General features: G+C 37.5%; 1 protein-coding gene across 8 annotated transcripts in view; it reads left to right on the top strand.

Annotated features, from left to right (window-relative positions):
- The window catches only part of CERS3 (ceramide synthase 3), a 125,304-nt gene that overhangs the window by 64,515 nt on the left and 46,828 nt on the right, over positions 1-13,961 (top strand). For all 8 annotated transcript variants that reach the window (XM_042941157.1, XM_042941156.1, XM_042941161.1 and 5 more), the window contains 4 exons: positions 5,023-5,080; positions 5,972-6,022; positions 10,204-10,296; positions 13,168-13,296. In XM_042941157.1, coding sequence (XP_042797091.1) covers positions 5,023-5,080; positions 5,972-6,022; positions 10,204-10,296; positions 13,168-13,296 — 331 coding nt within the window. The remainder of the gene's footprint in view (positions 1-5,022; positions 5,081-5,971; positions 6,023-10,203; positions 10,297-13,167; positions 13,297-13,961) is intronic.

The raw sequence follows: 13,961 nt of genomic DNA, 5'->3' as shown, positions 1-13,961 counted from the left end.
GACTGAGCCACCCAGGCACCCCTCCTGGTTTGTCTTCTAACTAGCTCTTTGATTTTTAGCTCTTGAGAGATTAATATTGTTGCTACTGATGTCAGCTTGGCATGACAGAATCTCTTTAAACCATTAGTGCAAAACACTAAAAAGTCTCATATTACATATTACATCTTCCTGTTTGCCTACTGTCATTCATTAATTTTTTTCTAGTAAATGATTCTTATCTTAAATAAAGTCCCCAGGCAGGAATTAATTGTCTACTCCTGAGCTGGATCATGTGCCCCTGAAAGTCTGTGGTAATTTCTTATACATTACAGTGCCTTACAGCTTAAATTTTTTTTTAAATGTTTATTTATTTTTGAGACAGAGAGACAGAGAACGTGAGCAGGGGATGGGGAGAGAGAGGGGGAAACACAGAATCCGAAGCAGTCTCCAGGCTCTGAGCTTTCAGGACAGAGCCCCACGTGGGGCTTGAACTCATGAACTGTGAGATCATGACCAGAGTCGAAGTTGGAGGCTTAACTGACTGAGCCACCCAGCTCCCCAACAGTGCTGACTTACAGTTTATAAATAATTTTGCAGCCTCCCACCAATGGTGTGAAACAATCAGGAAAGGTGGAGCTAGCTCTGTGTAAGAAATGAAAATGTTTTCAACTTACACAGTGCCTTATGTCAATGAAATCTCAATAAAAATGGAGAGGAAAAGAAAAAGAAATGAGAAACTACAGGTCCATCTTCTTAAAGGAATTTGCTTGTGATAACCTAGCTGTTGGCCGGGCTACTGCACTCATATCTTTTGACTCCTTTTGTGGTATTCTTTCTGCTCCATGGTACTGCCCCTTGACACCTAATGCTTACCTCTTAGCAAGGAGAAACCCACCATATCAGCTAACTGGTTGGGTCAACAAGACCTAACACTTGGGAATCTGGCTGTCAATTAGCCTGCTGAAAGTCAGCCTAATAATTCAGGCCATGGAAGGGAATTTCAAATTGTCAACTATTCATCAGTCAGGCAAAGGAGAGGGTTATGTTGACAGTCTTCTCTGTATGTGGCACTCTCCCACATTGGGTGGAGTTCTAGATTTTAGGAGGGAAATAAAAGTGGAAGGCCTGGTCACTCGCCTTACACAGCTAATCAGGGAGACAAGACTATCGCTTAGGAAACCACAACATCCATCCAGTGATTCCACCCCGATGGTGCATGAGCCTGTATACCTGTAGTTCATGGTCATGTTTAGATGCATTGAGGGCATTCAGAGGAGATGGTGTCAGTAAGCCTGGATACGTTAGAGAAAGGGAGGTCAGACCAAGAGGAATGAGTTGGGATTTCCATGAGAAAAGAAATCAGGATTGGAGAGTAGCATGTTTCAAGTAAGGCAAAGACACAAAGCAGGAAATTCTACAATGTGTTCAGGAAGTAGGAGAGGGCCAACAAATAAAATTTAAGCTTTACCTTCTTCTTTAGAAATGTCACAAATTTCCTCTAAGTCAGAACACTGCTATTATAGACTAAATAAATAGACGAAAGCAAAATGCCAAGCTATTTAATTACACTTTATTGCACCAGCTATGGGATGTGCTATGGGAATCATACGAAGAGATACTTAGCCCCAGGCATTTTGGAAATCTCAGGAAATTTATTTCCCAACACCAAGCTTTTACAAATTATTCTCCAACAGGCAGAAACTCCTCTATAATATCATGATGAACACCTTAAGTTTACTGTATTGTTTCCTTGGTTACTTTCTTTTTTTTTTTATTGAGGTATAGTTGACATATAATATTAGATTAGTTTCAGCTGTACAACATGGCGACTTGACATTTATATACATTCCAAAGTGATCACAACAATAAATCTAGCAACCATCTGCCACCATATAAAGTTGTTACAGTATTATTAACTACATTCCCTATGCTGCACATTGCATCCCCGAGTTTTACACACTTAATAACTGGTAGTTTGTACCTTTTAATCTCCTTCCTTTATTTCACCCATTCCCCTATACCCTCCCCTCTGGCAGACACCAGGTTGTTGTCTGTATCTGTGAGTCTGTTTCTGTTTTGTTTTATTTGTTCATTTGCTGTGGGTTTTTTTTTTTTTTGATCCTACATCTAAGTGAAATCATATGGTATTTGTCTTTCTCTGTATGACTTATTTCACTTAGTATAATACCTTCTAGGTCCATCCACATTGTCACAAATGACAAGATTTCATTTTCATACATGTTCCACTGTGTATGTGTGTGTGTGTGTGTGTGTGTGTGTGTATATATATATATATACATATATATATATATGTATATATATATATATACATATGTATATATATATATATATACATATATATATATATGTATATATATATATTCCATGTGCCCATGGACACATTCCATTGTGTCCATATATATCACATCTTCTTTATCCAGTCATCTGTTGATGGGCACTAGGTTGCTTCCATATCTTGGCTATTGTACTTCGTTACTTTTTAAAATAATGACCCCTAAGTCCTGTTCCTCAGAATTCAGGGTTTTAATCCACACTGCATCCTTTATTTTTAAAGCAAATTCCATATTACCTGACCACTTTTTAAAATAAGCATTTCCATCTAGCGGTGGGAAGTTTATTATGAAAATACCAGGTGATTCCCAGTACTCAATACCTGGAGCATTCCTCTGGCTGGGTGGGCTGCCATCTTGCCTTAGCTGACCCTGGGGCTGGTCCCTGCCTGCTCCACTGGGCCTTGCCCATTCCTGAGCCCTGTCACTGCCCTTGTCAGCTTCTGTTGCCATTGCCCGAATTTACTCTGTCCAGTCCCCCTGGCTGTACTTACTGTCTGAGCCTGACCAATCAGTTTCTGGATTTCCTCCCCCCCCTCCCCCCACCCACCCACCACCACCACCAAGAGATCGTTTTCCCTTGCGATTATATTTGTCTGCATCTTTCCTGGGAGAAAGGGAAGTTTTACCAACTATTTCATCTGAAACCAGTGAAACAACAATGATAAGACATTATCATTTGTCTTATAATTAGTGAAGGGCAGCCGCTCTCAAACTTCTTGGTTTGAAAGTGTCAAAGACCACAAAGAACATTAGCTTGTGTGTGTTATGCCTACCGATATTGGAAATGAAAGCTGGGACATTTATAAAATATGAGAGTACACAAGCACACAGTATATCAGCTCTTAGAGCAAAGATGGCGCCCCACGTCAGGTAGCCCCTGGAAATCACTGTATGCTTGTGAGGGGATGAGTGAAAATGGCAATAACACGGTGGTGGTGTTATGAAAATATTTTGATGCCAGGAATTCCTCGCACACACCTTGAAACCCCTGGGATGGTGTAATGCAACCTGACAAGACCAGTCCAGGAAAATGTTGACACTTGGGTTTTGTGCTTGCATCTGATGGTCACTGCACAGCCTCGGGGAGTTATGTGATCTCTCCCAACCTCTTTTGTCCTTTAGTGGTAGCCACCTTATCTGCCCTTTATCCATAATGAGGAGCTAATTACAGTTCCTAGTCCACAAACGTGAAGATAGAAATGTGATAACACACATGTGCTTAGCACAGTGCTTGGCACAGAGTCAAGAGGTCAGTAGATGTTGGTATATAATGAAATATATGTGCTATGTACCCATCACGGACTTTAATTATTACCAACTGAAGGCAGTCCTGTGTCATCTGTGTCCTTGACCTACTTTTCTCTCCTAGCACAGATTGTTTTTTGTGGATAAATTTTTTTTCTTTCAGTTTTACTGAGATACAGTTGACCTACATCACTGTGTAAGTTTAAAGCACACAGTATGATGGTTTGACTTTCGTATATTATGAGATGATTACCACAGTAAGTTTAGTTAATGTCTGTCATCTCATCCAGGTACAAAAAAGAAAAAAAAAGTTTTTTTCCTTGTGATGAGGACACATGTCTACTGTCTTAGCATCTTGTCAGTACACCAGACAGCAGCATCAACTATCATCATCATGTTGTACATCACATCCCCAGTATTTGTTTATCCCATACTGAAAGTTTGTTTTTTTTGACCACCTTCAACCAATTATGACTGACGATTACTTTTTAAAAAAAAAATTTTTAATGTTTATTTATTTTTGAGAGAGAGAGAGAGACAGAGTGTGAGCGGGGTAGGGGCAGAAAGAGGGAGACACAGAATCTGAAACAGCTCCAGGATCTGAGCTGTCAGCACAGAGCCTGATGTGGGGCTCCAACTCATGGACCTTGAGATCATGACCTGAGCCAAACCTCAGATGCTTAACCAATTAAGCCACCCAGGTGCCCCTTGAGGATTACTTTTGACACAAATATCAGACATTATATGACTTCACTATAAATATTTCAGTATGTATCTCTAAGAGATACTCTGTTTTTTTAAACAAAATTGCAACACCAGTATCATACCTCAGAAAAACTGTAATAACAGTAAATATTTAATCAGTGTTCAGATTCCCTTGATTGACTCATAATTTTCTTTACAGTCTGTTTGTTTGAACTGGGATCTTAATAAAACCCACACAGTACAGTTGATTGATATGTCTTTTTAAGTCTCTGTTCATACATGAGGAAAAGATTTTCTTTCAAAATCTGCTTTTCAGAGACAAGACGAAAATCTGGCCACATGGAAACCTTTTCACTGGGGATTACATGGGGTGCAAATAAACGATTAGACTAATACTAATGTCAACCCATTGTCTATTGTGTGTCAAGAATTGGGTCTATCGTATGTCAGGTATGATACTAACGGTAATAATAGTAGTCACCTGTTGTTGCTTACTTCATACCAGATGCTTACTTTTCACAAATTAGCTTCAATTCTTTCTGCAGTTTGAGGTAATTTTTGTCATTCCCATTTTATAGGTGAAGAAATTAAGGCTAACCTACAGTTTCAGCCATTTAACAAGTGGCAGAGTCAGGATGTCACATTAGATTTGTCCGTGCATTCTTTCCAAACTGTCATACAAAGTGCGTTTCTCCTCAGATGTCAATCACCTTCACAAGATTTTTCTTTCTTTTGGCAGCTGGCGATTTACATTTTACTTAATAATGACTGTTGCTGGAATTGTATTTCTTTATGATGTAAGTTGTCTCTTTGATATTCTTTGACTGGAATTTGTCTTTAATTTTAAAAATTCTTGCCTGTGAATTCCTTGGAAAATAATATTCTCAGTAAAATAACCAGCTTTTATGCCTTTAAACTCATCCTAATGTCTAGAGAAGTCAGAAACCCTCAGGCTGTCTTTCAGAGCCTTTGTTAAGCTTTGAATTTGCAAATACTATTTTTTTGGGTTTTTTTTGCAAACATAAGTCTTAAACCTAATCTCTATTTCCACTCGCACAACCCATGTGCCAGCTACCCCTGAACTACTAACAATCCACTGAACACACTGGTATATCCTCACTTTTGGATTTTAGCACATTTCATCCCCTTTGCCAGAAACTTCTTGCCCTTCCCACCCCTATCTACCTGCCAAATCCCATCCCTGCCATATCGAATCCCACTTGTTCTATCAAGACTCGGTACTCACTCATCAGAAATCTTCCCTTCCCATATTACCTTTGCATTGTCTGCTTAAATAGTTATTAAATGATTACCTCATTAAGTGATAGATAGTTCACAGAAAAAAAAAGATGACCAGCTTTTAGAGATTTCTTTCAAGATATTTTTATTGCTGCAGAAACAACAGTCTGGTTCGGAAGTAATATCGTTAGAGGTTTCGCTTGTTTGAATAATTCCCTGCATGAGACAGCAAGGTGTGTGGTCCCAGATTCACTGGAAGTCATAAGAATCACAGATATGTTGTATGGGAAGATGTACAAAGAGAGAGAGGTTCAGCAGGAGCAACAGTTTACTGTGCATGTGTGCCCCCATCAGTGACATCAGGAAGAGCTTATGTTTTCTGCTGAAATCTGCCTTTGACTCCAAAGACTTATTTTCTCTCCCTTGGTTCCTTTTTTTTTCTTTTTCAGAAACCTTGGGTTTATGACCTGTGGGAAGTGTGGAATGGCTATCCCAGGCAGGTAAGTCCCCTGTGATACGGTCCCTCCCTTATGTCAGCTTTGGGCCCCTTAAATTGTCCCATGAGTTAGGTCCGAGCCCCATTCCTACTCTCTGTCCATGTCTGTGCAATTCTTTGGCTCTTTCTCTACTGAAGCTTACTCCTCCTTATTCCTTATTTACCCGTCATGTGTGTTTTTCCTTTAGTCTGTTTATGGTTAATGCAATTACATATTTGAGTTTAAATCTAGTATCTTACTATTTATTTTCTATTTGTACCACCTAGTGCATTTCCTTTTATTGTACTCTCTTCTTACTTTTTTATGGGCCAGTCAAGTTTTTGAAAAAAAAAATTATTATTCCACTTTTTTCTTTATATTAGCTTTTCAGTTAGCTTTTATTCTTTTAGTATTTATCCTAGAGATCACCATGTGCATTTTTAAATTATTGGATGGAGTCTAATAAAACGTAGTGCTCTTACCTCTTTCCAGCCACTGAACAGTCATTAGAATACTTTGTATATATCCCCCTCCTATTTCCTCCTTCAAATATTTAAAACCTGACAAGTCATTGCTATTATTGTTTTGTAAATCAGTTAAATCTCCCTCCCAATGCTATGCCTTGTATCTTGCTTTTCCATGCTTCCATCTGGGATGATTATCCTTCTGGCTGAAGAAGTCCCTCTGGTTTGCTTTTCTGAGATGTTATCACTTTGCCTTCATTTTTTAGAGGATATTTTTCCTGGGTATAGAATTCTAGGTTAGCAGTGATTTTCCTTTAGCACTTTGAAAATGGCATTCCATTGCCTTCTGGATCCCATAATTTTCTTTAAGAATTCAGCTGTCAGTTTTTATTTTTGCCTCCTTGAACAAAATGTCTTTTTTCTCTGAGTTCTATATCTTGTCTTTGTCTTTCACATTTTATTATGATACGCATAAATGTGGTTTTCTTTGAATGTATCCTCTTTAATGTCCATTGTACTTCTTGAATCTGTGGTGTGATATCTTCAGTCAGTTTTAGAAAATCCTCAGCCATTGGGGCACCTGGGTGGCTCCGTCAGTTAAGCATCTGACTGCAGCTCAGTTCATGATCTCACAGTTCGTGAGTTCGAGCCCCATATTGGGCCCTCTGCTGTCAGCATGGAACCTGTTTCAGATCCTTTGTTTCCCTCTTTTTGCCCCTCCCCTGCTTGCTCTCTCTCTCTCTCTCAAAAATAAATAAAACATTTTTTAAGAAGAAAGGAAAATTCTTAGCCATTACTTTAGTTCCTTTCTCTTTCTTTTCTCTTTCTGGAATTCCAGTTACAGGTGTACTAACATTCTAGACCTTTACACTAAGTCCCATATGTCTCTTTTGCTTTTTCCAGTGTTTTCCATCCTCTTGCTTCTCTGAGCTTTAGTCTGTTGGGAGTTAATCCACCACAGATTTCTTGCATTTTTGCATGTCAAATGAAATGAAGCACTGCCTGCCTTTTGTTCTGTACTATCTTCTCAAGGATGTTTATATAACAGACAACCTGGGAAAATAGAAATGTCTCCTTCTGGAGCAAAGGGTAGGCATGTTACTATCTATTATGAAAGATTCAGGTTTCCTAGCTCAGTGTTCCTCTCTTGTAATACAACCCATTACATGTGCAGATGTCTTCTGACCCTTTTTTTTAGCCCTACATGAATTAAGATGGGAGAACTGGCCCAAATATTGATACTCTGGCAACTACTATTACTGTGAATAATAAACTATTCTTTATCTCTGACCCAGGAGTTTCATATCTTTAATCATTATCCATGAAACTGTGGCAAGCTGTCCTGCAAGTAGGGTAAAATCTCAGATCCTTCACAGATCTGGATATATTGTATTTCGTGTCCTCTAGTTTGCTAGTGTCTTTTCTATCAGTGTCTAAACTGCTGTTAAATATATCTTATAAATTATAGTTACTCTGTTTTCCAGTTCTCAAATTTTCATTTAATTCTTTTTTTAAATGGATTCCAGTTCTTTACTGAAATTTTCCACATATTAACCAAGTTTTCAAAGTTATTTTAAAGTCCTGGTCTGATGAATCCCATGTCTTCATCACCTATGGGTCTGTTCTATTTTCTTATTCTTATCTCCTTGTGCTGGATAACTTTCTATTGAATGATAGATATTGTATATGAAAAAGTATAGATGCTCAGGATAATATTATCTTCCTCTTGAGAAGATTTACTTTCACTTCAATTAGTTATAATAGAGACAGATCACCTTCATCTTATATGTGATTGAGTTGATTCAAGGTTGATTCCAGTCTTTTTGAGGGCAGATGTATTTACAACTTACCCATATTCCTAGGATATTTTCCTAGTGGTTTTAATAAAAGACTACAGCGTTTGCCAGGACTCTTCTTGCTTGGCTGGCCCTGAGTACCAATTTGCATCCTAGCAGTATGAGATTGCCAAAAGTCCATTTAACTTCATCTACTTCTTAGTCTCTGGGTCCATGCTGCTTATAAATTGACAAATACTCACTAATGCTATACACAGGTGTAGTTTTCTTTGAATTTATCCTCTTTAGGGTCTGTAGTACTTCTTGAATTAAGGATGCATTTGAAATAAAGGATTCACTTTTAATGCATTTTTCTCTTTGAACTCTTAGCTTCACAGGTTCTGGATGCCTTGGTTGCTCTTTGATGCCTTCTCACAGATATTTTTATGCATTTTACCCGGATTTTTTTTTAGTTATTCTCACTAGGAGAATTAGTCTCATAGGTGCTTGTCTGACATAGAAGAAAGCAGCAGCTGTCTCATTCTTTTATGGCCTTACTGAGGATGATTAGTTGACCAGAAAATTATTCCTTTTAATATGTTAGCTTCAGTATTAAAGAATCAAAGGTTAGACCATAAGATACTCAGGCATTATGTAGGCCAAACTCCAGTCTTATTCTTCTGCTTCCAACTTACTCTGAACTTCTTAGGTATGTTAGTTATCTATTGGTACCTAACAAACCATCCTCAATACAGTGTCTTAAAACAACAACCATTTATTTGCTCGTGATTTGGGTTAACAATTTGAGCTGGGCTCAACTGAGCAGTTCTTTCTGTTCCATGTTGTGTTAAATGAATTCGTGCATGCATTTTTCAGTTGGTTGGTGGGTTGATTAGGGGATGGTTCATGTCCCTGGTGTCCTCATTCATATTTTTGGCGGTGGGCACCTTGATCCTCTACTTTGTTCTTATCAGCAGGATAGCTCAGGTTTCTTATCTGGTGATTATAGACTCTCTGCTTGCATCATATTTGCTTATGATCCCTTGACCAAAGCCCAAGATCAAGTTCATGGTCACATAGACTATACCAGTGCATGGATATCAGAAGGTGAAATTCACTGGAGGCATTAGTGTAACAATCCATTACACCAAGTAATATATCAACTTACCTAAGATAGGCACCGCACACACATACACACACTATAACATTATTAAGTAAAATTCTAGATGTAGAAATTTTTTTTCAGAAGACATTTTTGGAGTATTTAAATAATTGTGTATATTTTATTACTGCCCTTTTTGAGAATAGGCCAATTCTGATTACTTAACTGTCACCAGTAAAGAGGTTAGGACATCAAATTTTGAATAGTATTCAAGAAACATAAAACAAGGTAAATTATGGGAATAGCAGAACAGACTGGCCAATATTCTTAAGGAAAGATTTTTGAATTTTTTTCCTAATTTAACTTTTAATCAACTAAAATAATGCAATCACACCTGTGGTAGTTTTATTAACTTTTTTTTTTAAGTGTTTATTTATTTTGAGAGAGTGAGAGAGAGAGCATGCATGTGCACATGTCAGTGGGGGAGGGGCAGAGAGAGAGAGGGAGAGAGAGAATCCCAAGCAGGCTCTGAGCTGTCAGCACAGAGGGCTTGATCTCATGGTTCGTGAGATGATGACCTAAGCCAAAATCAAGAGTCGAGTGCTTAACCGACCAAGCCACCCAGGCACTCCATAGTTTTATAAACTTTTAAATAAAACATTTAACTTGATTTTGGAATTTTTATCTACCCTTTTGGAAATAAAATGCCTTGAAATATTATCTTTGATTCCTTTTCAGAAATTGAAATCTTAAAGCATTGTAATTTTGTGGAATTAAATAGGTATAAACAATAGTTTAATGCCTTATAATGAGTTATTGATGATGCTAAAGCAGTGAATTTTTCTCATTTCTCATTTTCCTCAGCCCTTGCTGCCTTCTCAGTACTGGTACTACATTTTGGAGATGAGTTTTTATTGGTCTCTGATATTTAGCTTTGGCTCTGATGTCAAGAGGAAGGTAAGTATCTTGTTTATAAAACTACTTGTACTTCTTCAAAAATTTTTACCCTCCCCCCCAAATCTTAGTCTTTAAATTGTATTCTTCCATGTGTGTAGTTTCAGTTCATAGCCTTTTTGCATTTTATATAGCACATAGATTAATGCAAATCTTGCTCATACTTTGGTGCCTTGGCAGGTTTTTGTAGTGGAACATTAGAGAAACTTTAATGTGGAACCCTCCCCCACCCCGCCTTTTGTTCAGTGAGAAGAGAACTCTCCGTTATGTGATCTGTTTTTTTCTTTTGGTTTGGGAATTTGATGTTCTTTAGGTCCTAGTAGTTTTAATTCTGCGGCCACATCCTTTAGTTGATTACAACCTACCTTATGTAATTCTTTGATGTACTCAAAAGGTTTTAAAAACATGCTGTCCTTAATTCATCCAAGATCTTTACAAGGAAACTTTGCTTCAGGCATGATTAGTTTTGCTTTATATGCAGGGAAATTGAGTTACAGGCATGTTAAATGTATCCTCCCACATAACAAAGTGAGGCGTTTTAAGAACTGTTTAGGAACCATTTGCTGGTAAAGAAAACCATATTAGAATCTCAATGCAATCACAAGATTTCATCATCTATGTTAGCAACACATATCAAATGATACTCTTGGCATATACTTCATATGGTATTCTCTATTTAAAAGTCAGTTTGTAACAAAATTTGTGTGATAAGTAAAGTTAAGTTGAACTCAGTTTTAAGGAGATAAGACCAATTGGCTTGAATAAATGATGTTTGGGGGTGTGATGGTGTCCACTGTCCACATTAAGGGGTTCAATCAACTGCAGTTAACTGGAGATCTAACAGAAAACTTCTGGAATGTAAGTATAAGAACATATTATGAAAAAATCTGATAGAAACAATCTCCTTCCCACACACTTAATAATAGCTATGGATTAACTGTCATTAACTTTAGTTTGGGCTAAGAATACATCAAAATGAAATTGTTTGAGCCATTTTCTCAAGGGAGAGAATTGAAAATAATCACTTTTTAGAAGGTCTTCATAGATATACTAAGGTGGGTTGATCCTATAACGATCCTGTCTTTCTCCCACCTTTGATTTTTCAGTAGTTGGTTTCTCTTTATTACATACAAGTGCATTGGGTACCTTTTCAAAAATTAAATGTAAATATATGTCATATATTTGTAAATGCATGTCTTCAGAGACATACGAGACATACAACTATCGGGAGGGGGGTAAAACACAGGCTCTGGAATTGGAACGCCTGGGTTTGAATCTGTGACTTCACCACTCACTAACATCTCAAGCTAACTGGCCAAACCCCCTGATCTTCATTTTCTTATCTGTAAAATAGAGCTAAAAATAGTTCCTGTCTCTGGTTATTATGAGAATTAAGCAGATTCACCCATACAAAGCACTTCTTGGTATACAGTAAGTGCTCAATTAGTTAGGCTGTTATTAGTAGTATCATATTTACTCTTTTACTTTGGCTACAAGGAAACTGAAATCTTTAAGTTTTTTTAAAACATCTTTATTGAGGTGTCTGCATACTACAATCCATTCATCTAAAGTACATAGTTCAGTGGTTTTGAATATATCCACAGAGCTGTGCAATCATCACCATAGTCAGTACTAGAGAATTTTTGTCACCCCCAACAAGAAATCCTGTACCTTTTTGCAGTCACTCCCCATTCCTCCTAACTTCCTCAGCCCTAGGCAGCCACTAATCTACTTTCTGTCTTTGTGGATTTTCCTCTTCTGTATATTTCGTATAAATTGAATCATATAACAAATCGTTTTTTGTGTCTGGTTTTCACTTAACATAATGTTTTCAAGGTTCATTCATGTTGAAGCATGTATCCATACTTCATTCCTTTTAATTGCTAAATAATAGTCCACTGTATGGATATACTACATTTTATTCATCTATTTATCACTTGATGGCTATTCGGGATGTTTTCTTTTTTTGGCTGCCAGCAATAATGCTGCTGTGAACATTCATAGGCCAGTTTTTGCATGGAGATATTTTTATTTCTCTTGGGTCTATACCTAAGAGTGGAATTGCTGGGCTATATGATAATTTTATATTTAACCTTTTGAGCAACTGCAAGGTAGCCGTAGCATTTTACATCCTACCAGCAATATATAAGCATGCCAGTTTTCTACCTCCTTGCCAACACTTGTTATTTTTCTTCATCATTTTTATTATAGCCATCCTAGTGGGGATGAAGTGGTTTTGATTTACATTTTCTTGACAGCCCATGGGTTGAGTGTCTTTTTTGTGTACTTGTTGGCCATTTGTATATTTTGTTTGCAGAAAACCTTTTAAGGTTTTATGTTCAATTGTAATAGCTTTCTTTAGCCTAGATTTGCTAATATATTTGTTACACTTTCATTTGTTACTTGTTTCATATGCAGCAACTCTTATTTTAATGGTTGTATAGTTTCACTATATTTTGTATCTGTCTTTTTCCCTTGTTGGAATTAGACAGGGAATAAGTGATAGATGTAAATATACACAGGAATATATTCATGTGTGTATGTATATGGGATGGGATGTTGTATGTATATCCAGTGTGAGGCAGTGGAAAGATGTTAGGAGATGTTTAGGATTTAGATGACAACTATTCAATGCTGTCTCAGAGTTCAGTGACTTCAGTGATGCGGATAATATGTGCTAGTTCCCTTGCAAGGATTGTGTTTAAGAATTAAAGTGAAAGCATTTTACAAATTTCAAAACGTTCAGATGTAAGTTACTGTTTTTTTTTTTAAATGTTGTTGTTGTTGTTGTTGTTGTTGTTGTTGTTAGCTCTTCCAGTGATTAGGAAATAACTGCATTTGCTTAATAGCCGCTATTTTCCTCTCATTATATAGGATTTTCTAGCTCATGTCATCCACCACCTGGCTGCTATTAGTTTGATGAGCTTCTCTTGGTGTGCTAATTATATCCGCAGTGGGACCCTCGTGATGATCGTGCATGACGTGGCTGACATTTGGCTGGAGGTAAACTTTTGCCATTAAAAAAAGTAAGAACAATACCACGTCCCGGGTTTTTGTGTCTCGTCCCAGGAAGAATTGTCTGTGAGTGATTTAGCAGGGCTCTCTGTCGTGAAAACACCCAAAGTCTGAGGATGTCTCCGGGCTTAAAGAAAGGAAATCTTTTAGTTTTTAGTTTCCATCCTTCTCCAGGGTACTTGAGAGAGGTTAACTCATGGGATCCCACTTGCAAAAGTCGCACGCAGATACTAGCTCACAAAGTACACTGATGTCTCTGAGGAAGGAATGAACTCTAGTCTTTGAAAAGGAAACCTTGGATTTGTGGCATTATGGATTCTTAATATTGGATGATACCATATATTTCCTTAAGCCAAAGATGAACACCCATTGGATGCTTGCACTCCCCCACACGGATGGTCCTCCAGCTTTAAAGAATGAGAGCTGATGTTTATTTAAATGACATTTCCTTTCTAAGGAAGGAATGTTTTGGAGCAGGGGACATTAAAGCAAGAGTCTTCTTAATCCCAAACAACACAAAATATGAGAAACAAAACAAAATTAGGATTGTTTTCTCTACATGTTTCTGTTATGTATTGGTTCCCGTTTGCCCTGAGGCAGTGATCCGAGGGTCCTCTTCCCGGCCAGCTCTCCTGCTGTACTTAGGGTCACAT

This window comes from Panthera leo, chromosome B3, assembly GCF_018350215.1.
Source record: "Panthera leo isolate Ple1 chromosome B3, P.leo_Ple1_pat1.1, whole genome shotgun sequence".
Classification (NCBI taxonomy): domain Eukaryota; kingdom Metazoa; phylum Chordata; class Mammalia; order Carnivora; family Felidae; genus Panthera; species Panthera leo.
This window is presented reverse-complemented; position numbering and strand designations above follow the sequence as displayed.